At 35.4% G+C, this 27,093-nt stretch overlaps 1 protein-coding gene across 3 annotated transcripts in view; it reads right to left on the reverse strand.

The window, feature by feature from the left end:
* Positions 1-464: 464 nt before the first annotated feature.
* Positions 465-27,093, reverse strand: part of LOC136030231 (uncharacterized) — a 177,828-nt gene continuing 151,199 nt past the window's right edge. For all 3 annotated transcript variants that reach the window (XM_065709048.1, XM_065709047.1, XM_065709049.1), the window contains exons 27-31: positions 24,925-25,116; positions 21,280-21,648; positions 14,808-15,022; positions 3,381-3,567; positions 465-1,252 (exon numbers count right to left, since the gene is read on the reverse strand). In XM_065709048.1, the coding sequence (XP_065565120.1) occupies positions 1,133-1,252; positions 3,381-3,567; positions 14,808-15,022; positions 21,280-21,648; positions 24,925-25,116 (1,083 nt within the window). In that variant the 3' untranslated portion in view covers positions 465-1,132. The remainder of the gene's footprint in view (positions 1,253-3,380; positions 3,568-14,807; positions 15,023-21,279; positions 21,649-24,924; positions 25,117-27,093) is intronic.

The raw sequence follows: 27,093 nt of genomic DNA on the forward strand, positions 1-27,093 counted from the left end.
TATTTATTGAATCTCAATAATAATATTGTTAATATTTCTGAAGCCGCATTAGTCGGAAAATGCTCCTAACCATATAGCTTTCTTAGAAAACGCACTTCTAAATTTTTGGTTAGTATGAACCGTGGTTCATTCTTTGCAGATATAGCTATAATCATGACAGGGATAAATGTGTTTTACTGCGATAAAGTACTAATGTTCTAAAATGTTAGAATTTTCGAAATTTCGTAAAAAACTAACGACAGAAGTCATTGATGATAACCGGTTACATGGAAAAGTTATATGGACTACAACCAAGAAAGAAAAAAAGTTATCTGGACAACAATTTCCTTCAATGAATTAATGTTCATTTGAGAATTAAAATATTTAGATAGCAACCTTTTTTATTACTACGCCAAACAAACTGTTCACATAGGCAGTGTTTTATGGAGGAAATGAAAAAATATATGAAAAGAAATGAAAATGTATGCGAAAATACAAATGCTTTTATTGATAAATTCACCAAATATAATTAATTGTGTTAAACAACCGAAAATACACTTATAAGTCTTACAAATACGAAACTTAAACTTAGTTTGCTTCTGGAAGAACTCAATTAAAAGAATATGAGGAACAGTAAAGAGAAAAGTAATGTTTTTCGAATATAGACCAGATGCAACTGTGCCATCTATTCAAGGTTCTGCTCACAAGGGCTCCAAACTCTAAACGCAAAATTAACTTGAGTATAGATTTCTGACTATGCAATTTCTGAAGTCACAGAAGATTTTTAGTTCTGTTCTTGTTTAGAGTGGTTATACAGAAATAAACAGGAGTCCTCATATTAAATAGATTACTTTAACAACAGCAAATATTAGCTACGATTAATTTTTGGAAGGTTAAAAATTACAAACAAAAGAGAATTAAAAAAGAGAAAAAATACTTATATTGCTACCCAGCACAGGCTAGTCTGCGCAATCGAGTAACTAATATCCGACGTTAATATTAAGAATAGATTTGAAAACGAAACAAAAATCATTGATTACTCGACAAGATAAAGACACTATGAAAGACGATCACCAAATCACTATAGATATCAACACTCAACCTTGAATATTAATAGTCAAGAAACGTAATTGCAAGTAAAAGGAAACACAAATCAGTCAGCTTTGGTAAAATAGCCCTTGGCGATCAGATTTTCCAGCGCTGAAGGTGGATTTTTAATTTGAGAAAAATCGTCAATGAGAAATAGTCGAACATAAAGACTGCTCTCTCGTACCTAAAAAAAAAACTTTTAAAAGGGAAACGAAATACAGATTAACTGCTTTTCAAAGCACGTACACAGTCAAGGTGGGCGTCACAATACCATCAAACAAACAATCATCAAAAATGTTGTATCATAACAACGTCGAAATCAGGCGTATACTACAATAAAAAAGCAAATAAGTCATTAAAAAAGAGAGGAAAAAGCAAACTACCAAATAAGATGGAGCCTATCCTATGCAAGTTGATTTAAGTTGATAAAGTACTACCAAAAGTCAGTATTCACTGAAATGGATCGATATGCTTAGAAAGGTGAACCTAAGTCGTTCTCAGCATGAGAGCTGTTAAAAGACCAAAGGTCTGAATATGGGAAAATACAAAAGAGAAATTTCAAGCTTCCGAGGCCAGTTTAACTTAGAGAGCCCTAGACTAGAAATTTAAAGCCCCAACCAACAAAAATACAAAGTTTTGTATTTTTACCGAGAAGAGTGGCCACAGTTGAGCATTACAATATTATTGGTATTATTTTGATTTTCTTCCTACCGGGATTAATTGTATCGAAAAGGGGTAGTCGGATATCGAAAGAGGACATTTTTAAAGGGAGATTTATATTACTCATACCTTCTTTATATAACAAAAGACATAGCGCCGCAGTAAAGTGCCGATGTCTGCCATTTTGCACAACAAAACCACAATTTAGGATAATTTTTTACCTTTTTTAAGCTTTAGTATTGCTCTTTATTTTGATTTAAATGATCTTGTTTTTGAATTTATTTTCTATCTGTCTCGTTTTCTTACGAAATCTCATTTGAAAAAATAAATTGAATAAATTTTTTTTAATAAAAAACCATATATATAATAGAAAATGTATGAACACAAAATACAACACAACAATGTTAGTTTGTTCGTCTTTTAAATTGATTTTTATTTCAATCGTATGTAGAAAAATGAGATGTTATTTCCTAGGGAGGAGACAACTATACCAATCTTCTGAGGGGGGGGGGGATCTTAACACATACAGGTACGCACAAGCTATGAATATAATCTTTTGTTTAACATTCCAAAATGTTCCACATAAGAAAGAGGCTGAGAGCAGTCAAAGCGACAATTTTTGACACATAGTTTAAACATATTCCTAAAAATTAAGGATATTAGGGAGAAAATTCTCCCCAGGATTCATCGTAATTAAGTCCTACGAAAGGTCTAAAATTTGGGCTTGAGAATACTATTTTAGAAACTCCAAATACGCAATCCTTGGGAAAAGCCTCGTTCAAAATCAGTTAGTTAATTCGCTAGCTTCATGAGGTTTAGGACAGTCAAATAAAGTCTTCCAAAGAAATTTGTGAGAATAGTTCATTCTATATGGAATGCATGCTGTATATGTTTAGAGACAAATGACTCCACCGCAAGATGGGAAGTTCTAGTAAACTGGAACACCCTACTTACAGTATCTGATTAGTTTAAAAACCATTTGGCTACCTAAAAACATTCACTCGATTGATCTTTGGCCTCATTTGGACCAAAACTTTCTTTTCATCGGCATAAAATGGCTAAGAACAAACTTTATTAATTCGTAATTTCATTGTATACTAAAAATCGGGAATTAAGTTTTTCAATCAAATAAGCTCTTTCTGAATTTTCTATGAACAAGTCATCAATTAAATCAACCAAAAAATGAAACAACGAACTATCTCAAAATTTCCTGTTTTTTCCCTTCTTTATTTTTATTTTTGCTCTTATATCTCCTTCACATACCTCTCAGATACCTCGGGGTTTTTAATAAGTTATTTTATAAATGTAGCGATCGTCTTAATAAATCAAACTTAATAAATCCTTTATATGACGAGTCAGCGTAAAAAAGCAGATTCTTGTGATGTTTATCTGGTTTTCAAACTTCTGTCTATAAGCCTTGCTTACTATGGACAATGGCCGGTCTTTACTTACCATTTACTAATTATAATTTGATTTAAGTTCTGTTTTAAATGACTATTTTCCGACAAGAAATTTGGCATAATTTAAATCACATAATACATTTCCAAATCTAAGTTTCTTTCTGCTTGAAATTTTTAAGATGAAACTATCCCTCCCCTATCTTAAAACAGTCAGTTATAGACTTATCACGTAAATATATTAAAAAAAACTACCTGAAATACACCCCACAGTTTGTCTTGAGCCTGCAGAAGCTCCTCCAGAAGATTCCCACTGATCTCCGCCAAATGCTCTTCTTCCTCCAATGTTTTTCCAAGAGCATCGTTCAGTTCAACTTTGTCCAGGGTTGCATAAGCACCAAATGGCGGTAAAGATTCAAACACTGGTGGACAGTCACGAATACTAAATGAAATGATGTAATTTCAAAAGAGAAACTAATAGCTGAAACTAAACGCGACAGAGTATTCTGCAAGTAGATAGAAACGTTTCAGAGATAATCTTAACTAGAAAAGTTTCTGAGGACGCGTTTTGTCCGTGCGTAAAAATTCAAATGCCTGTTGAAATGAGCTGTTTATATTTGACCAAGTACAAAAATAAAAATTAAGATAGACTTAATAAGCTAGACGCTAAAACCTCGAAAAATGTAGAAATTGAACTTATCACAGAGTTTAATAAACCTTAAGTTCGGTTAAATACAAAAACACACTTAAATGCAGAGAAACTTCGTGTAGAATGAAAAAAAAATCAAGATAGTATACACAACAATTATAAACAATTCGACATGGAGACGAAGCAAATATCATCATATGGGGTCATTAGCAAAGACTCCCTTACAAGAAAATTTTATTCAATGACAGAGCGACACACGTTAGTTTGTGTTGTGTTGTTTGTGATTATGCTTATGCTGTTAGTTTGTGCTGAGATTGTGGCAGCGGTAGACCAAGAATTTGATGAACCTTCTTTTCTGTTTTTGCTAGGTAGATTCGAATAAATGTCATCCGCACTAAAATAAAACCACATTAAAGCTAGAGAAGGTCACTAATTATATTAAATAAAAAAAAAAAACTAGTTTTTTTTAACTGAAAGTAAGGAGCGACATTAAAACTTAAAACGAACAGAAATTACTCCGTATATGAAATGGGTTGTCCCCTCCTCAACGCCTCGCTCTTTACGCTAAAGCTTTTAATCGTTTTAAAAAGTAGAATTGTGGCAAAGAGTCAAACTTTAGCGTAAAGAGCGAGGGATTGCGGAGGGGACAACCCATTTCATATACGGAGTAATTTCTGTTCGTTTTAAGTTTTAATGTCGCTCCTTACTTTCAGTTAAAAATAACTAGTATTTTTTAATTTAATTTCTGAACGTTTTTGAATTAATGCATGTTTGATTTTAGCTCTCCACACATAAATTATTGAAATGAAATTTGTATATTAATTTTTTTTTGGCTAAATGGCTTTCTCTTAGTTTTGATCAGACGATTTTGAGAAATAAGGGGTGGGGAAGGAGGCCTAGCTGCCCTCCAATTTTTCGGTTACTTAAAAAGGCTACTAGAACTTTCAATTTTTAACGAACGTTTTTATTAGTAAAAAATATGCGTAACTTAAGAATTAACTTACGTAACAAACTTTTATATTCTTATATTTTTATTATGTGTACGAGGGGGTTTGTACCCTCGTTAATGCCTCGCTCTTTACACTAAATCGTATGTTTTGTCCCAATTCTTTAAGAGTGACCCTTGAATCAAAAAGGCCGTAGAATAAATAGTTGAAATTACTAAAAATACTTTAGCATAAAGAGCGAGGTATTTATCTCCTCCTAAATACCTCGCTCTTTATGCTAAAGTATTTTTAGAACCCCTCATATGCGTAATAATCTCTGTTCGTTTTAAATTTCAATGCTATTCCTTACTTTCAATTGAAAAAACGTTTTCATGTTTATTTTTTCATTGTTATTTTATAGTAATGCTAGAAAATCCTGCGCCCTTTTCATTGATTTTTTCTTCCCCATGACATATTCCTCCAAGGAAAGATCCTCCCACATAGCCCCCTCCCATCAACCCCACCCCCAAACCAAAAAATCCCCCTGAAAACGTCTGTACACTTCCCAATAACCATTACTATATGTAAACACTGGTCAAAGTTTGTAACTTGCAGCCCCTCCCCCAGGGATTGTGGGGGAGTAAGTCATTCCCAAAGAACTAGTTATTATGGTTTTCGACTATGCGGAACAAAATGGCTATCTCAAAATTTTAATCTGTTGACTTTTGGAAAAAAATGAGCGTGGGAGGGGCCCTAGGTGCCCTCCAATTTTTTTGATCACTTAAAAAGGTCACTAAAAATTTTCCTTTCCGTAAGAACGAGCCCTGTTGCGACACTCTAGGACCACTTAATCGATACGATGACCCCTGGGAAAAAAAAAACAAACAAACAAATAAACACGCACCCGTGATTTGTCTTCTGGCAAAAAATACGAAATTCGACATTTTTTTAGATAGGAGCTAGAAATTTTTGCTATAGGGTTCTCTGATACGCCGAATGCGATGGTGTGATTTTCGTTAAGATTCTATAACGTTTAAGGGGTGTTACCACCTATTTTCCAAAATAAGGCAAATTTTCTCAGGCTCGTAACTATTGATGACAAAGACTAAATTTGATGAAACTTATATATTTAAAATCAGCGTAAAAATCCGGTTCTTTTGATATATCTCTTAGTATTGAAACTCTGTTTTTTAGAGTTTCGTTTACTATTGAGCCGGGTCGCTCCTTACTACAGTTCGTTACCACGAGCTGTTTGATGACTCGTAAATAAGTTAAACTTACAACTTAAACTGAACCCATGGCCGGTACCAGGGAAGGGGATTCACTTCTTGATCTTCGATTTGTTCACAGTACGCCATGCGTTTTTTATTGTTCTAGTAGCTACTTTTAGCTGCATAGACAGGAAAAGACACAATTTTCTGCCTGTGCTGCGAATTTTTTTCTAGACGGGAGTGTCAAGGGTTTGGAAAAAAAAAGTATTCTGCCAAAAAAGACATTTTAAATTTTCCCACATGTTAAATTTTTTTGCACTTTTATTTATTTTCGGCCTTCCACTGGCAAAACTAACGACGTCATTAATTTTAAGGATATCTCTATTTCCAGCGTCACAAGGATAGATGGATCTGGCAACGTCTACGCTGTCATCTTTTATGCATTAGCCCCGATGTCTTTTAGTCGATCAACGTTTTATGTCTTTTAGAAATCTGTTCCTCGTGGACGTTTAAAAATAGAGATTTGAAAAAAATACTGCTCACAATGTCCTGTGAAAAGAGTCGTCTTTATAGCAGGATTCATGACGTCACCAATTACTTCATGGTGTTCTACTAGTCCTGGTAATCATTATTCCTTTTTCGCATAAACGATGTGAAACAGCGGGAAGGTTGGTCAACATAGGAATAAATCGAAACAATTTCAAGATGTAGGAGCCTTTATTTCCAACAAATATGATCCACAGATAGATAGATACATTTAATCACACGAAATTGGGCCATGGTGACATACAAAAAACAAGCCAAAAAATACTGCAACAAAACATAGATTGAAAAGACAATAAAACTAATTATTTAAGAAAATCATCACGATACCTCATACCTACCCGGACGAACTTTCCAATATTATTTATATTTAAGTAACACCTACTTCTCAAAATTTCTAAAATCCAATCTCTCCCCCTGACCTCCCTACAAAATACTTCCAAGCACAACTCCCTCAAATCCCTACATTCTCCTAAGAAATGATGCAAACACTCATCTATCTTTCCACACATAGGGCAACTGTAAGGACCATTCCTTAATATATTTCTTCCAAAATATTTCCTAAGTTTTCCAAGAGGCATAAAATTCCCCCTTACAAACATTACCCATTTTAAATCTTCCTGAGCCGATCCCATTTCTATACAAATTTTTTCGCCCCAGTTCCCCTTGACCTCTTCATTAGCCTAAAAGACGGAGAGGTGGCCGGCCTTATCAGCTTGCCAAGCCAGAACTTCCTGAGACTTTAGCCTAGTAGCAACTAACCTAGATACAGTCCCTACCATCCCCTTTCCCTCACTCCAGCAATTACCTAGCCCTCCACGATCTAATCTATTCTTCACCTGATTTGGTCACAAATCCTTCCTCCCATATTGTACCATCATAAAAAATGCTTGTTTAACAAGCCTATTGTCTTCTATCGACGACACCCTTTCCCAATTTAACCGTACTAATTAACCTACTCTGTCTCATACACTTTATTCCAATATCCCCTCTCAGCACTAACCCGTTAAACTTATTATCAAGGCCTAATATACGCTTAAAAACCTCAACTGCATTCTTTCAAAATTTAACCCCTTATTAAACCCCCAAAGCTCCACCCCGTAATGCAAAGCCGATCTAACCCTAGCATTAAAAATATACTTTAGCAGTCCTACATCCCTAATTTCCTTAATACTACTTTTACTTAACATTCCTAATAGTCTATTCCCCTTACTTTCTACCATCTTAAGATGTTTCTTCCATTTCCCATCTGACGATAGTCTACAACCTAAGTACTGAAATTCATCTACTCGGTCGAGTGTCTTACCTTCATACGTAAACTGACACTGCAAATTTATCTGTTCTTTACTTTTCCTAAAAACCATAACCGCCAACTTCTTTATGTTTAATGCTAGTTTCTTATTCCTAAGATAAAAAGATGCTAGATCTAGCAGTTTTTGCAAATGTTCTATACTTTCTGCTACTAGTGCTATGTCGTCCGCAAAAAGTAATGCCATATCACTTGTACTTGAAAGCTCTGCCTATCAAATATTCTTCAAATCATTAACATACAATGGAAATAGCCTTGAGGAAATTGTGGATCCCTGCTTAACACCAAGTCTACTCATAATAACCCTAGAGAAATCCTTGCCTACCCGTGCTACAATCTTAACTATATTATACATAGATGCTATAATCTTAAGAAATACGCTTGGTAATCCTAGTGTTAACAACGACTCTATCATTAAGCTTCTATCCACTCCATCAAACGCCCCTTTTAAATCCCAAAATGTAACAAATAGCCTGCCCTCTTTTCTCTTAACTTGTTTCCTAATCATCCCTAATAAAATAAAAATCTGGTCCATATGACTATAGCCTTTTCTTGACCCTGCCTGCAAATCTGATAAAGTTCTATTTTGGTCTATCCAACTATTTATCCTACAACATAATATTCTAGCAAAAACCTTACTAAGCCCATTACTTAGGCTTATACCTCTATAATTCCCATGGTAATCTATCCCCCTTTTTAAATAGCGGCACTAGAATAGACGTAGCCGAAGACAAGGGCCTTTTTGCACTGTTCAATATACCAGAAGGTGCCCCTGCTATAACAGGCAGCAACCACACCCGTCCCCACTTCGGAAGTGCGGTTGGCACTTCCTATACAACAACAGACCCGCCTCTCATTCCTTTCATTGTTTCTCACACTTCACTTACCTGGATGGGAGTAACCAAATCATAATCAAATTTTTTCATTGGCCTATCTACTACATCATGTACTGCAGATACCAGATCTACACTCAAACTAGTTCCTCCATGGTCCCTAATCACTTCACTTTCTCTCTCCTCTAGATATGTAGGCCAAAAATCTACCGCTGGTATACCATCATAAACTCTATTCCTCCTATAGATATCTTAACTATATGCCCAATATCTCCTTCTCTATAATCTTTCTTCAGTGTTGCTCTCCTGTCCTAATTTCATGCTTTTTTTCTTAATTTTCAACATTTTCTTATACTCATTCCGAATCAAAATTATAATTACATTTTTACCCATATAAAATCTAGCATTTTCCCTACTACCTATGCTATCCTTCACTTTCCACAGTACCTCTAAAACTTTCTAGCGTTTCATTCACAATCACCATTAAAATATCCAATCTTAATATCATTCTTAAATCTGAATTTAACTTTGAGCCTACCTCATATACAACATCATAAACCACTGCTAACGACTCCTCTATTTTTCTATCACCTAATAAATCGAAACATTTTTCCAATTCCTGCTGAGCTTTTTCACTCATCATCATACTCTGAAAATCTTTCTCCCCTATTACTTTCAGTGCCTTTCTAATCCCTAAATCCTCATTTTCCCTGCGTTTTTTCTTCCTATCACTATTAGTCGCTAGTTTCTTAGAACTATCCCACTCAAAAGCAGCCTTAACAGGCAAGTGTTTCGAACCTACCGCTGCCTTCACCTCGAAATCTACACAGAGAAGCCGAAGAAGAACATTCACCAAAATGAAAGCAATCACACTTTGAGAAGCCTCTGAAAAACAAGTAAATTTTCTCACACCTCCATCCTTTCCAACTCTTCCATTCAAAATAACAAATTTTCCTTACCACAAAAATCGAAAATTTTACAACCTTAATTATTCTTCCGTCTACTATGGTCCTTACTTACCCTCGAAGGGAGATGGATTACTAAATATTCGAAAACCTTCCAAGCAGCTTCATCCGTACAGGTTTGAGGGGACATCAAAACTTCCCCCATAAGACAAAACGAATCAGAAGGAAACTGAATAGAAAATTTACGTTTTTCATCCTCTAATACACCACGTATCCATCTTGTTATACGAGATCGACTCGTATAAACTTGAAAAAAAAAATAAAATAAACCGTCTATCGGATTCGACTCTTAACCATATCAAATTACAACAAACACTATTCAGCCGTTGGACTTTATGCTTAAACAAATAGTTCTCAGATACAAATATTGCTACTCCACCACAAGTTTGTCCATTCCTAGACTTTTTTACGATGGAAACTATCCTTTCCAGAAATACAGAAACCTTTCAAACGGAATTTCATTTTCCAACCAAGTTTCAGATAATGTTACAATATCAAACATGCACTGCAATACCAATAGACTATTAATTTTCATTTCACTCCATCCTTGAATGTTCCAATGCACTATATTTATTTTTAGTGCACAGCACCATGGCCATGGTCTCCCTTTTCTTGCGGCCGATCACTTTGATCTGGGAAAGATAGCTTACGATATGAGATCTGCCTTTCATTTATTGTAGCCCTACCTCTAATAAAAGGTGGCTGTATTTATATTCCTCGTACTATTATTCGGGCTAATAATTTAGGATATCCTCTCTTTGGAGCGTCCCTTTCAACTTGTGGCGCAGCAACAGAAATGGGGGTTTTATGCAATTCGATTATATTTTGCAATTGTACAAGATCACTAAATACGCTACCGAATGACTGCACAGATGTGGCGCTATCTATCAACGTTACGTATCAACGTTATATATATATATCTATCTATCTATCTATATAAAAATAAGTTGTCTGTCTGTCTGTGGATCAGGTGACGTCATGTTTCTGTGTTGACTGACGTCATGAAATTAGTTGTCGCCATTTTTGCTTTGACGGTGACGTCATTAACGGTATTTAAGACATTTGTTCACGGAAAAATGTTTAATTGTAAAATGACTGAAGAACCTACAATGGCAATAACCGAGGAAGCTGCTCAAAGAGTTTATGCCAAAAAACTTGCTGCTGATAGAGAAAGTAAGAAAAGAAAGCGTTCCGAGGAATCACAAGAACAGCAAGAAAACAGGCTTGCGGCTAAAGAACGCAAAACCGCGCAGTTAGATGAAAATCCACCTGGACAGCGAGAGTCAAAACATATCAAAACTGAAAATGATAGCGATGATGATTGGGTTTGGGATTTTGACTTGGATAAGGTCATCAATGCCTACCAGATTTAAGTTAAAAAAACAAAGGTTCGTCGATATGTACTTCATAGTGACGCTGAAAAATAAAGAAGAAAAAGAAAACTGAAAAAAGAAAAAAGGTAAAAAACTAAAAAAAAAACTAAAAAGAAAAAACACTCAAAGAGAAATTACAGACCGGGACACAAATGACGACCGAGACAGAGGGAATATAAGTGACGACCGGGAACCTCAAAGAGAAATTACAGACTGGGACACCCGGACACAAATCACGACCGGGACACAGGGACACAACTACAACGGGGACGCCGGGGGCACAGGCGGGATATATAAATGACGACCGGGACACAGGGATTGTTCGAATAGAAATTACAGACCGGGACACCGGGAAAAAGATATATTTATATCTATCTCTATTCACAGGAGGGACACAGGGACACAACTACAATGGCGCGTAACTAATATGGCGCGTAACGACTTACGCACGCGGGGGGGCTTGGAGGGGCGCGAAGCGCCCCACCAACTAGGTGTTGGGGTGGCGCGAAGCGCCACCCCAACAGCTAGTCTATATATATAAAAATAAGTTGTCTGTCTGTCTGTGGATCAGGTGACGTCATGTTTCTGTGTTGACTGACGTCATGAAATTAGTCGTCGTCATTTTTGCTTTGACGGTGACGTCATTAACGGTATTTAAGAGGGCACAGGCGGGATATATAAATGACGACCGGGACACAGGGATTGTTCGAATAGAAATTACAGACCGGGACACCGGGACACAAATGACGACCGGGACACCGGGACACAGGGAATATAAATGACGACCGGGACACTCAAAGAGAAATTACAAACAGGGACACCGGGACACAAATGACGACCGGGACACAGGGAATATAAATGACGACCGGGATACAGGGACACATCATTAGAATAATGAGGTATAGATCTGAATACGGATTGTTTTTCCCATGGATAATTATATGTTGCATGTTCAAGAGTCAGTAAACCTGACAATCTATTTATATGCACAGACAATGGGACAGCGAAGAATGTTGTATATTCGCATGTTTTACGTAGTTAAAAACATATATTTATATCTATCTCTATTCAAGGTGGGACACAGGGACACAACTACAATGGCGCGTAACTAATATGGCGCGTAACGACTTACGCGCGCGGGGGGGGGCTTGGGGGGTGGGCGCGAAGCGCCACCCCAACAGCTAGTATATATATATACAAACATTTGTGTTTTTGTCCGCATATGACGTCATTATAAGTATATAAGGATTTATATATGACGTCATTATCAGTATATACGGGGAGATTAAAAGAGAAATTTCAGTATAAATCCTACAATGGCAGAAGAAACAGCAGAGGAAGCTGTTCAAGAGTTAATTCAAAGGGAAATTTTAGCATAAATCCTACAATGGCAGAAGAAACAGCCGAGGAAGCGGCTCAAAGAGTTAATGCCAAAAGGCTTGCGGCTAAAAGAGAAAGTAAGAAAAGAAAGCGTGCCGAGAAATCACAAGAACAACGTGAAAACAGGCTTGCGTCTCAAATAGAAATTACCAAAAAAAAATCGTACCGAGGAATCACAAGAACAACGTGAAAACAGGCTCGCTGCTCAAAGAGATAATACCAAAAGAAAGCGTGCCGAGGAATCACAAGAACAATTGTGAAAACAGGCTTGAGGCTCAAAGAGAAATTACCGAAAAAAATCATGCCGAGGAATCACAAGAACAACGTGAAAACAGGCTTGCGGCTCAGAGATAATGCCAAAAGAGAGCGTGCCGATGAATCACAAGAGTAACGTCATAATTATCGCCTGGCATTCAGGTACAGCCCAGTCGATGATTATAGCTTGAATAGATGTGTTCAAATCGGGAATTTGTCTAAAATTTGTCCCTATTGCAAGGCCTTGAAATTTAATGGAGAAACAATGGGAATGTGCTACGCCTCAGGAAAAGTTAAACTTCCTCAACTGGCAATAAACAACAAAGAGAGATAAAACTCCACAAAAAACAAAAAAAAACAAACGAGACTACGGCCAGTAGAGAGGAAAGACTAAAACAACGCTGATATTTCGCCTGTATCCAAACTAGGCGTCCTCAGCACAAGATAAAAAGAAAAAAAACACTAAGCTAAAAATAAATAAAACCACCACGAATAATAATAAATACAATTGTCGCTACTGATCCACGTAGGGAAAAGAAGCTATTAGAGTTACTTCAATGAGAATATCAAAGCAACTGAGAGCAAATTATGAAAACTGAAACTTAGTTAACTATTCTGTTGCGAAATTATCCTTTTGTAAGCTAACATTGAAGCAACTCTTTTTGGTCTAGTATGTAATCTTGTCCCCTGGTGATTGTGTAAAATTTTAATTCCCCCATCGACTATTGGTTCATTTTTTAAAAGAATATCATAAATTGGGTCAATATTTAAACTCCCCGTGTCTCTATTTATTGAAAGATTAGCAAATATATGTTTTTTAATTTCTATAGCCTCCCTCGCCCACTGAGAAAAACCTCTATCATTAGAAATAGCTGCAGCCTCATCAAATTGTATAAAATGTTCGGGATGAAAGAATGTATGTTCAGCTAGAGCCGAAACAAAAGTTTCAGGAGGCTTTCTTAATTGTAGGTTTTTTTTTCTATTGAGTTGCGATGTTCAATAAATCTTTCAGTAAATTGTTGGTGAGTTCTACCAATATAAAACTTTCCACAAGAACAAGGAATTTTATACACCCCAGTAACTAAATCTCCCCGGGTTAAATCCTTCCCAGAATTAAGAAAGCTACCTAATGGTCTCACTGATTGGAAACAAGTATCAATGTTATGTTTACCTAAAATTCGTTTAAGCATCTCCCCCAAAGTAGGTACATAAGGCAAAGAAATGAACCTTTTCGGTATGTTTAATTCTGTACACTGTGAAACCCCAATAGCCCTGTTGTTGTGTTTAAAGCGTCTATTTTTTATTATTTTATCAATGAATTTAATCGGGTAACTATTACAAAATAAAACATCCCTCAAATACAACAATTCAGAATCTAAAAACTCCTGGGAACAAATTCTGAAAGCTCTATCCACCAGTGCAATCACAACCCCTCGTTTCACTGAAATAGGGTGGTACGAGTGAAAGTTCAAATACCTATCACTGTGTGTAGGCTTTCTATATACTGAAAAAAGTTAATAGAAATCACTTTTAATCAGTAAAATATCAAGAAAAGGTAGTTTGTCATTTTCTTCAAACTCCACTGTAAGTTTTACATTTTTGTCAAAACTATTTAAATGTTTATGGAAAAGGTCTAAGGACTCTAAACCGTGTTTTCAAATACAAACCACATCATCCATGAATATGCCCCAAAAACAAGGGGAGAGCCTAAAACTGTGTATAGCGGAGGTTTCAATAGATTCCATGAAGAGATTTGCCAACAAAGGGGAGAGAGATGCCCCCATAGCCAAACCAAACACCTGTTTGTAAAATTCACCTCTAAAACCAAAATAAAGAGAATATTCATTTGCAAGGATAACCCACTTCATAATGACTTCAATCTCCAAACTAGCCATGGTCACATCTTGTATCAAATCAAAGTGATTTTGTAATTTAATCCTTAATATATCTTCGCACTTTTTCACGTTACAATTTGGATACATGGACACCACATCAAAACTATAGAGAATTGAATTCTCCTCCAATGTAAAATCTTTTGCCCCCCACCCCACCTACTTCGCGCCACTCCAACAGCTAGTATATATATATATATATATATATATATATATATATATATATATATATATATATATATATATATACATATTTTGACAAGAGATTTTTGACAAGAGATTCATATACAAAACCCTTCACTGATTAACACAGAGAGAAATTCAGAAAGAGAAAGAGAGAACTTACCTGCTTTTGTCAATTGGCTCATGATTGCCATAGTCAACGAAATAAACTACAGGCTTATTATCCTCGGTTGTAACAACGCCCCTGTACCAATGGTTGTCCGAATAAAGTGCAACACAGGCTGAGCCTTTCGCATAGCCGAGTAGTGGAGGTAAATGCGAACCAAGTTTGTTTATTTCACAACTGAGAGCTTCAAAAGTCTCCACACGAGCGACCCACTAGAAAAAATATTGTTTTATTTGAACGAGAAGAAGTAAATTAAAGAAAGAACAGAGAAACGGGATAGCTAAGAGACGAGATAGCGGGATAGAGACGGGATAGCGGATTGTGCTCGCTAAGACTTTCTACAATTGTGTCCAGTATGTCTCAAGTCAGCCATACGACCAGTGATGTCAATCCATGAAAATTAGGGGGAGACAATGTATTATCAAAATATAGGGAGGGGACAATTGTTTTCATTCTTAAAATGAAAATACCAAAAAAGCCATTTTCAATGAAAAAAGCGTACTTTTCAAAATATAGTGGAGGAGGGGTACCTTGGATGAGCCTGGCCCCCCATTGACGCCACTGCATAAAACACTAGTTTATGCGAGAAAGAAAAATAACAAGAGCTAAGAGCATATATGGCACATGTGACGAGGCCGGAAGAGCCAAGAGCCAAGACCTCATATGGCATGAGATCTAGCAAAATTCTAAGAATCAATGAATTGATTTAAAAGGAAAATCAGAGGCTTAATGCCGGTTGGGATGTAAAATAAGAGCTCTGAGACACGAGTCCTTCAAAATATCAAAATTCATTAAAAATCCGATCACCCACTCGTAAGTTAAAATTAAATAATGTTTTCTAATCTTTCTTCTCCCTTCAGCCCCCTGCTGCTCAAATCAGGGAAAACGACTTTATCAAGTCAGTTTGTGCAGGTCCCTGACACGCCTACCAATTTTCATCGTCCTAGCACGTCCACAAGCACCAAACTCGCCAAAGCACTGGACCCCCCCAACTCCCCCAAAGAGAGCAGATCCAGTCCGGTTACGTCAATCACGTATCTACGACATTTGCTTATTATACTCCACTATAAGTGTTTTCCAAGATTTCCGGCTTCCCCTTCAACTCCCCCCAAAGTTACCAGATATGGTCGGGATTTAAATAAGAGCTCTGAGACATGGGTTCCTTCTAAATATTAAATTTCATTAAGATCCGGTCACCCGTTCTTAAGTTAAAAATACCTCGATTTTTCTAGTTTTCTTAATTAACACCCCCCCCCCTCCCCAACTCCCCCAAAGAGAGCGGATCCGTTTCAATCATGTCAATCACGTATCTACAGCTTGTGCTTATTCTTCCCATCAAGTTTAACCCTGATTTTTCAACTCTAAGCGTTTTCCAAGATTTCCGGTTTCCAAAATTTATGTTCCCCCCTTCAGCCCCCCCCCCATGTACCCAGATCCGATTCGATTTGAAAACGGAGCATCTGAGACATAAAATCTTTCTATATATCAAGTTTCATTAAGATCCAATAATCCATTCGTAATATAAAGATACCTCAACTTTCACGTTTTCCAAGACTAACTAGCAAAACCTTAACTAGCAAAACCGACCCAAACAGACCGACCGACAGAATCTGCGATCGCTATATGTCACTTGGTTAATACCAAGTGCCATAAAAACCAAACTAAATGAATTACATCATAACCTGTCTTTAAAGCAAACATCTCAAGATTCTAGCTAATGTGTTGTACATAAAAACTTCGAATCCTACAAGACTCCTAGTGCCTCATTTCTTCTTCATTGTTTAAGATTTGTTTTCAAAAACAACGCCTGATCATAAAATACGATTTGGAACTAAGGTAAGAACGATTACTAAATTTAGCTTAACTAATAGAACAACACTACTTTTTGATTGGTAAATTTACATAAGCCCTCTTTTTGGTATCTAGCCAATGGAACCACGCAACTTTTTAGCAAAAAAATTGGACTAGAATTGCTACTACCGATCTATCTCTAATTTCAAGGGAAACAAGAACAAATTTAAAGCCGATTGCTTTAGTAAAAAAAAAAAAAAAAAAAAAATTCAATCCGTATGGGAGTGTTGCTATCTCGCTACAGGTGATCATTCTTTAGCAACTGTTTTGGCCAAAAGAGCTTTTTCTACATTATGTAAAAATCTACCACTTAATTTAGTATTTGGCAATTAAAAGAACGCCATTGAAAAGTCTTTTCTCGGACATTTTTTTAAATTATATTTCATACATTTATGAGACTTAAGGGTAATTTTAACAAAAAAAAAAAAAAATACCGGAATTTCTAATGGTGGAAATGCTAGTCCATTTATAGCCGACTTAAGTAAATTCGAAGACCACACTACCTTTCCGTGACGATAAATAAAAAGTTCAAATCGGGATGACAGTCATCAGTAGTACAGTAGTACGTCACAGGTTACCGAAATATCTAGTATTTTTTGTGAAATTTATCACTGTCTATTAAAAGGATTTATTACAATTTCAACATTTTATTGATCGTTATCGTTTTTAAGACAATTAGAATATGCTTATATGTTAACAAATGATATCCCGAATAATACTAAATATTTCCTCACTAGATGTTGGGGTGGCGCTTCGCGCCACCCCAAAACCTGGTTGGTGGGGGCGCTTCGCACCCCCCCAAGCCCCCCCGCGCGTGTAAGTCATTACACGCCATTGTATATGTGTCCCTGTGTCCCACCTGTGAATATAGATAGATATATATATATATATATATTTTTAAAACTTACAAATATACAACATTCTTGGCTGTCCCATTGCCTGTGCATATGATTGTCAGGTTTAGCGACTCTTGAAAATGCAACATATAATTGCCCCGTTGCGGTCGTCATTTATATTCCCTGTGTCCCGGTCGTCATTTGTGTTCCGGTCTGTAATTTCTCTTTGAGTGTCCTGGTCGTCATTTATATTCCCTGTGTCCCAGTCGTCCACGGACACGGTCGACCGGGACACGGTCGCTTTCTCTTTGAGTGTCCCGGTCGTCATTTATATTACCTATGTCCTGGTGTCCCGGTCGTCAATTGTGTCCCGATGTCCCGGTCTGTAATTTCGTCAGTCGACAAACATGACGTCAGTGGACACACAAACATGACGTCAGTAGACAGACACATAGACAAACAACTTATTTTTATATATAAATAGATTAGAAATAAACGATGTTTAGATTATTTATTGGTTTTAGATTGCGACGATTTTATTTAAATTCCAAAAATCCGCCCAAGTTGATTCTAGAAGCAAGTGAAGGTACAGGTTTAGAGGACCATTTTTAAGACTTAAAAATCAATCTTTGTGCTAATAATATATGAAATCTAAAATACGTAATAAATTGGAGGTTTAAGTCTCAATTATATATTTTTTCAATAACGATGATTTCAAACATTGATTTTTAATTTATTCAACATCACCTATTCAGCTTTCTAATCACAAATATTTAAGTATTATTACTTGTTTAAGAGCGACTTGTTTGTAAAAGTGTTTTACTGTAAAGAAGACCCACAGAAAAACAAAACCAGTGATGCCGTTTTAAATAATTGTTTTAAATATTGAAATAAAATATTAAAAAACTAAATTAAAAAATATGTTAATAATAATTAGAGTCCAAACATCTTGGTTTCACATCAGGAACCCTGTAACAACGAAAAAAAAATCTTAGAAAGAACAAACCTATCAAAACGGTTAAGAAAAACCCAAGAAGATAGTAAAAGACAGCATACATCGTACTCTGTCCTGTCTTGTGCATTGTGGTATACTAACTGTAATACCAATATCTAATACAATAAATCTTAAACCACTAAAATTTCCTTTTTGGTTATATTCAGAATATGGAAATAATAAAATGTAATATAAAATTCAGAAATAAGGATATTTATGTATTCAGAACGGATAATCTAAATATTTATTTTATATTTTTGGGGTTAGTCCCTAACAGTAAACGGACATCTTCTCTTCAAACTTGTCTAGAAAAGAATTTCTACGTGTGCCAGCTTCAGTGAGATCAAATCATATAAAACATTATAAAACGCGTTATTTTTTACTATAAAACATTCTTACGCGTTTTTGATTCTACAATACAAAAATCACACATTATTGTACCTGCATTACTTTTAGTTTGTCTTAGTTTTAAGCTCTTTACTTTCAACAGAAAAACTTTGTTTTTAAGAAATTAATTTCGAAAAATGTATGATAAGACAGTCCATTCCCCTTACTGTTAACTCTGGGCAACTCAGCTGTCAAATTAGTAAGCCAGTCACCCTTTTTTTAATATAGGCTAATAAATGTTAGCCTTATCAGACAGTAAAAACTGAGACTGTAACTAAAAAAATTACATTATTTCATTTGAACACCCGTTGCCAAGAGATGTCTCTTACTCTCCTGCTGCTACTTCTTATATTACCCTACATCAACAGAAATATTCATTTGGCAACCCCCGTTGCCAAAAGATGTCTCATACCCTCCAACTGCTACTCCTTATATTATTCTAGATCAACAGAAATATTTATTTGGCAGCCTCCGTTGCCAAAAGATGTCTCATAGCCTCCAACTGCTACTTCTTATATTATCCTACATCAACAGAAATATTTATTTGGCAACCCCCGTTGCCAAAAGATCTCTCATACCCTCAAACTGCTACTCCTTATATTATTCTAGATCAACAGAAATATTTATTTGGCAACCCCCGTTGCCAAAAGATGTCTCATACCCTCAAACTGCTACTCCTTATATTATTCTAGATCAACATAAATATTTATTTGGCAGCCTCCGTTGCCAAAAATTGTCTCATAGCCTCAAACTGCTACTCCTTATATTATCCTACATCAACATAAATATTTATTTGGCAACCCCCGTTGCCAAAAGATCTCTCATACCCTCCAACTGCTACTCCTTATATTATTCTAGATCAACAGAAATATTTATTTGGCAACCCCCGTTGCCAAAAGATCTCTCATACCCTCCAACTGCTACTCCTTATATTATTCTAGATCAACAGAAATATTTATTTGGCAACCCCCGTTGCCAAAAGATCTCTCATACCCTCAAACTGCTACTCCTTATATTATTCTAGATCAATAGAAATATTTATTTGGCAACCCCCGTTGCCAAAAGATCTCTCATACCCTCAAACTGCTACTCCTTATATTATTCTAGATCAATAGAAATATTTATTTGGCAACACCCGTTGCCAAAAGATGTCTCATACCCTCCAACTGCTACTCCTTATATTATCCTACATCAACAGAAATATTTATTTGGCAACCCCCGTTGCCAAAAGATCTCTCATACCCTCAAACTGCTACTCCTTATATTATTCTAGATCAACATAAATATTTATTTGGCAACCCCCGTTGCCAAAAGATCTCTCATACCCTCAAGCTGCTACTCCTTATATTATTCTAGATCAACAGAAATATTTATTTGGCAACCCCCGTTTCCAAAAGATCTCTCATACCCTCAAACTGCTACTCCTTATATTATTCTAGATCAACATAAATATTTATTTGGCAACACCCGTTGCCAAAAGATGTCTCATACCCTCCAACTGCTACTCCTTATATTATTCTAGATCAACATAATATTTATTTGGCAACCCCCGTTGCCAAAAGATCTCTCATACCCTCAAACTGCTACTCCTTATATTATTCTAGATCAACAGAAATATTTATTTGGCAACCCCCGTTGCCAAAAGATCTCTCATACCCTCAAAACTGCTACTCCTTATATTATTCTAGATCAACAGAAATATTTATTTGGCAACACCCGTTGCCAAAAGATCTCTCATACCCTCAAACTGCTACTCCTTATATTATTCTAGATAAACATAAATATTTATTTGGCAACACCCGTTGCCAAAAGATGTCTCATACCCTCCAACTGCTACTCCTTATATTATTCTAGATCAACAGAAATATTTATTTGGCAGCCTCCGTTGCCAAAAGATGTCTCATAGCCTCCGACTGCTACTTCTTATATTATCCTACATCAACAGAAATATTTATTTGGCAACCCCCGTTGCCAAAAGATCTCTCATACCCTCAAATTACTACTCCTTATATTATTCTAAATCAACATAATATTTATTTGGCAACCCCCGTTGCCAAAAGATCTCTCATACCCTCAAACTGATACTCCTTATATTATCCTAGATCAACAGAAATATTTATTTGGCAGCCTTCGTTGCCAAAAGATGTCTCATAGCCTCCAACTGCTACTTCTTATATTATCCTACATCAACAGAAATATTTATTTGGCAACCCCTGTTGCCAAAAGATCTCTCATACCCTCAAACTGCTACTCCTTATATTATTCTAGATCAACAGAAATATTTATTTGGCAACCCCCGTTGCCAAAAGATGTCTCATACCCTCCAACTGCTACTTCTTATATTATCCTAGATCAACAGAAATATTCATCTTTTATTAAACCATACGAGGGATCAACTTGCCTTTTGAGAAGCAGCTGTCAACTGGTAATTATTGTTGTCGACAGACAACCTTCTTGGCTGAACAAACAAGGTCGTCGGGTCAAACACTGCACTTACAGCCAGAGGGAGCAAATGTTCCCCAGGGTATTGCCAGCTCCCGTACACACCACTAGGGTCCATCCAGTGAAAATTGTTCCTAATTAATAAATCTTTGTCAGGTTCCATATCAAGGTCTTTCCTCAATTTTTCTTGATTACATGATTCTTCCTCAGAAAAATAATAGTCTAAATTACTTTCCACAATAATACTGTCACCAGATTCATCATCTGTTGTGTCACCTCCATAACTCCCTTTGAACTGATTGCATTTAACAGCATCTGACGAATCATCCTGAAAAACACAAACACAGAATATTCGACGTTTCTAGATAGCTTATTAAATAAAATAAAAAAGTTTTTTTTTTAAACTGAAAATAAGGAGCGATAACAAAACTTAAAACGAACAGAAATTATTCTGTGTATGAAAGGAGCTGTCCCCACCTTAACACCCCGCTCTTTACACTAAAGTTTGACTCTTTGTCACAACTCTACTTTTTAAAACAATAAAACTTTAGCGTAAAGAGCGGGGCGTTGAGGAGGGGGCAGCCCCTTACATATACAGAATAATTTCGGGTCGTTTTAAGTTTTAATATAGCTCCTTGCTTTCAGTTAAAAAAAAACTTGTTTTTTTATTTAATCTCTGAACGTTTTTGAATTAATGCAGGTTTTGAATTTGGCTCACCATACATAAGCAATTAAAACGAAATTTACATTATAGTTTTACTTTTTTAGACTAATAATAACCTTATAATAAACCAAAGTTTGATTTTTGTTTCAGTTGTTTAAGAATGACTCCTGAATCCCAAAGGCTATTTAATTAGAATAATAGCCCCTAATAAAAGTTAAAAAAGAAACTTTAGCGTAAGAGCGATCTACTGAGGAGAGGCGACCCATCTCATATACGTAATATTTTCTGTTTGCTTTAAGTTTTGATGTTGCTTCTAACTTTCAGTTGAAAAACAACTTGTTTTTTATTTAATTGCTGATCGTTTTTTAAATTATGTCGGGAAGTCCAGCCACCCCCTCCATAGAAAATTCCCTTCCCTCACGGGAAATTTCTCCATGGAAAGATTCTCCCATGTAACTTAAATTAGCGATATTTTTCCACGGAAAGATTCTCCCATGTAACTTAAATTAGCGATAATTGTAACTAATTTTGTAAGACATAGTAACAAAACTGCCAAAGAGGTCAAAACTATTTTTATGAAAATGAAAGTCACAAGTTGAGCAATTCTCAAATGACTGAAATGAATGAAAGAAAAGATCTTTAAAAGATACAAGTAATAATTTATGTTCGTTTTAAGTTTTAATGTTTTTCCTCACTTTAGTTGGAATTTATTTTTATTTGATAACAACCACAAGCCAAACACATACAATATCTTTGGTTTATTATCACATAAAAAAAAAAATGATAGTTATGAAGCTGCTTAAGGTAAAATTAAATGCTAAGATTGGCCGGGAAATAACACAAGCAAATTATTGCTTATATCGGTCATTATTTAAAAACAAAACGAACTTTAGCGTAAAGAGCGAGGCAATGACGAGAAGGCGAACTTGCTGCGTAATATGAGGGGAATCATCCCCTCGTCAATACCTCACTCTTTACACTAAAGTTAGAATTTTGTTCCAATTCTTTAAGAATGGTTTTATTAGAATAAATAGCTCTTTTGAAATTGCTAAAAATACTTTAGCATAAACAGCGAGGTAATGAAGAGGGGAAAAACCCCTTCATATGCGCAATAATTTCTGTTCGTTATAAGTTTTAATGTTACTCCTTACTTTCGGTTGAAAAAACTTGTTTTTTTAAATTAATTTCTGATCATTTCTTGAATAATGCTAAGATAACCAGCGCCCCCTTCATAGAAATTATCTTCCCCCATGGAAGGATCCTCACACACAATCCAATCCCCCCACCCCTCCCACCAAAAAAGAATCCCCCTGAAAACATCTGTATACTTACCAAGAGGAAATACTATAGGAAAACAATGGGTAAAGTTCATAACTTGCAGCCCTTCCCCCGGGGAATGTGGGGGATTAAGTCGTCCTCAAAGACATAGTTATCAGATAATTCGACTATGATGGACAAAATGGCCATCTCAAATTTTTGATCCTGTGATTTTAGGAAAAAATGAGCGTACAAAAGGGCCTAGTTGGCCTCCAAAATTTCGGGTCACTTAAAAATGGCACTAGAACTTTTAATTTCAGTTCGAACGAGCCCTCTCGCGAAATTCTAGGACTACTGGGTGATACGATCCCCCCTGGGAAAAAAAAACAAAAACAAAACAGACAAACAAATAAACACACATCCGTGATCTTTCTTCTGGCAAAACTGGCAAAAAAAAGAGCAAAATTCTACATTTGTGCAGATAAGAGCTTGAAACATCTACACTATGGTTCTCTGATACGTTGAATCTGACGATGTGATTTTCATTAAGATTCTATGACTTTTAGGGGGCGTTTCCCCCGTTTTTTGAAAAATAAGACAAATTTTCTCAGGCTCATAAGTTTTGATGGGTAGGACTAGACTTGATAAAAAACTTACATATTTAAAATCAGAATAAAAATTTAACTCTTTTAATGTATCTATTTGTATCAATATTCTGTTTTTTAGAGTTTCGGTTACTATTGAGTCGGGTCGCTCCTTACTTACAGTTCATTACCACGAACCGTTTAATAATCAAAGATATTAATTAATTTAATCCCAGCTGAACTCAACACAGAACAGAAAAACTCAATTGTCTTTTAACCTTTTACAGTATTTGCATAAATTAGCGAGATTAGTAGGATTGACAAAAAGAAAAATGGAAAATGAACGAATACCGTCTTCAGGATAAGATAGCCTGTATTTGAAATCAGAATAAGGTGATGAACACCAAAGTTGGCAAATAAAGAGGATACACAACAGCACTTCATGAAATCTTCTAATACAAAACTAATTTAACAAAGTGTTTCCACAAAACAAGTTTTTCAAAGAAAAGTAAAGAGCTCCATTAAGCCAAAAATGAACAGAAATATACTCAGATAATCTTCCAAGCGAACGAATACCGAAAACACTATCAATACGTAAATAAAACTCAAAACGAACACAAATTACAATACATAGCCAATTCAAACTAAAAACAAGCAAAAACTGACACAAGTAGGGCTGATAACCCCCAGGCCTTCTCAAAACCAGAACATAATTTGTGCTTTACCGAAAAAAACAAAAAAAAAAAAAAAAAAAAAAAAAAATTATCGTGGATTGTCAGTTTAATTGGCATATACTGATATTTATTCTCTAAATAAATCAATAAATATATTGATATTTTTTAATTTATGAAAGTAAAAAAAGTGAAAACATTTAAGACGTATTTTGTTTTAAACTTATTTTAAACGCATTTAAATATATTTCCAATCGAATGAGCCCTTTTTGAAGTTTCTACGACAACTCCTTCGATACGAAGTGCCCTGGTCTATTAAAAAAAAAAAAAAAAAAAGAAAAAATAAAAGAGCCATCATCGCTCATTGCTCAGGCAGCGCAGCGCTGCCTATGATATGAACAAGCTTATGCAGAAAGACTATATGTTACCTTAAAAAAATAATGATTCTCAAATCCAACCAACTTAGGAGGCGAAGCTGTCCTTGCAGATGATTTCTCTGCATTTGAGGGTCCGGATTGAAAAAGCGAGTCAGCCAAAGCAGGTGGCGTTTTATATTTTGCCATACTCTTTGACACCAACAGACTATTGAAATTTTGTCCACTGGAGAGAATGATGGAAATCTGGAAGATGAAGAATAAAGAGGAAGGACAAAGGATACACAACGTTTTTTTTTCTCATTTTGTAAAACCAAGCCCTACTGGGATCTGAAATACCGCTAATCATGACACTTGATTTTGAATACTTGTTGATATTCCTCACTGTTGAATTCATTCACTAATCTGAGAGTTATGTTTTGTTTAAGGAGTTGAGTAATTCTAATCCAAATACTTTTTTCTTCTTTTTTCTAACAGAAGTAATCACTGCAGTCCTTTAATATTGAAGCGTAAAAGAGTATCCTTAAAGTGTATTTGAATACACCTTCACTTTTGATATTAAACCCATCTAATTGTTGCATATGCTTAGAAAACTTTTAAAATAGAAAGTTTAACCTCCATTGAACGTATCATAATGACATCCTTCCTGACATCAGGTGACTAAAACTTAGGACCTTATATACACCACTTGTCAATTTATTTTTACTTAGGATTTTCTTTTCTGAGTTATTATTGTTGTATTTCCCTTTGGAAAAATGACCAGACAGTGTTTAAGGTATGATGTCACTCGGAAAGCCACTCCAATCACAAGTACAGTGCCTGAAAAAGCTATTTATCAAGTTCCAGGTGCAGAATATCTGCTCTTGCAAGTAGTCCAAACGTGTTGCGTATCTGCATGTTGCTTTGAAAAATAGTCAGACTAGGCGAAATAGCTTGTCAAAGGAAGGGTAGTAGATGTACTTGTAGAGGATACCCTTTGATGCCATATCAGCCCTCTTAGAGACAAGTTGTAATAGCAGCCGATCAGAACAACAGCTTACCCTTAAAGGCCGATTTCGGATCTCCTGAAATTTTGGGGATTTCCCTGAAAATCTTGCAACGGCCCAGAAAAGCTTGGGCCTAGAAGCGTCAAAGATTTAAATCCGGGCCTGAGTTAAAACAAAATTTTGAGCTGGTGAGCTTTCAGCAATTAATATCATTATATGTCAAGAATTCAGGTTGATTTTATCAGTTCTTGCCAAAGCTGTTAATTTATTTTGAAATAACAAATCATTTTGAAATAGGGAATTTTAAAAAACTTGAAACTTTGGGAATAAAAACAAACAGAAATCAATCAAAATAAAATTTTTCCGAAAAAGAAGTTTTTTAAAGAAAAGTAAAGGCCATATTAAATTTAAGATCAGAAGAAATAGAGACCTACAATAACTCAAACTCAAAATGGCCAGAAATCACTATTAAAGAATAAATGAAATAAAAAATGAACAGAAATTAAATAAACAATCACTGCAAAAAAAAATATACAGTAGGTACTAATATGAAGAATAAATAAATCTTAAACCGAGGAAATCATAAACTGAATATGCAAATCAAGCTTAAAACGAACAAAATATTTTGCTCTTGAAGTATAAATGAAACCCAAAACTAGCATAAATTAAATAAACAAACATAGCAAACACACATGCAGTAGGTACTAATATAAACGAATAAATAAAGCTTAAAACGAGCAGAACTGAAATTGAATGCACAAATTAAGCTTGAAACGAACAAATATCACTACAAACAGGAATTTGTGTTTTTCCTGCTTCTCTCAATGTAAAGGTCTAAAACCATCTGCGTTATTGGCGCTTTACTGAAAACAATATGTGCCTTGAACAGCCTTTGAAAGTAGAAATAAAGTTACATTGAATATTTGATACGTAATGATATTAATTGAAGATCATCAGTTCAAGATTTTATTCCACTGTAATTTTTATTTTCATATTCAATGCTGTAATAACTGGAAAAGAAAATATTTACAATAAGATTTATTTTCAGTAAAGCGCCAATGACGCAGTAGGCTTTAGACTTTTACAGTTAGGGAAATGGGCAGTATCCAAACTCGTCTTTGCAGTGAAACTACATTTGTCCTGAGTAGTCTTGGAAAGAACTAATAAAATAGACTGAACATTTGATATATAATGATATTAATTGCTGAAAGTTCATCAGTTCAAAATTTAGTTTTAC

The sequence above is a fragment of the Artemia franciscana genome, chromosome 8, assembly GCF_032884065.1.
Source record: "Artemia franciscana chromosome 8, ASM3288406v1, whole genome shotgun sequence".
NCBI classification, from domain to species: domain Eukaryota; kingdom Metazoa; phylum Arthropoda; class Branchiopoda; order Anostraca; family Artemiidae; genus Artemia; species Artemia franciscana.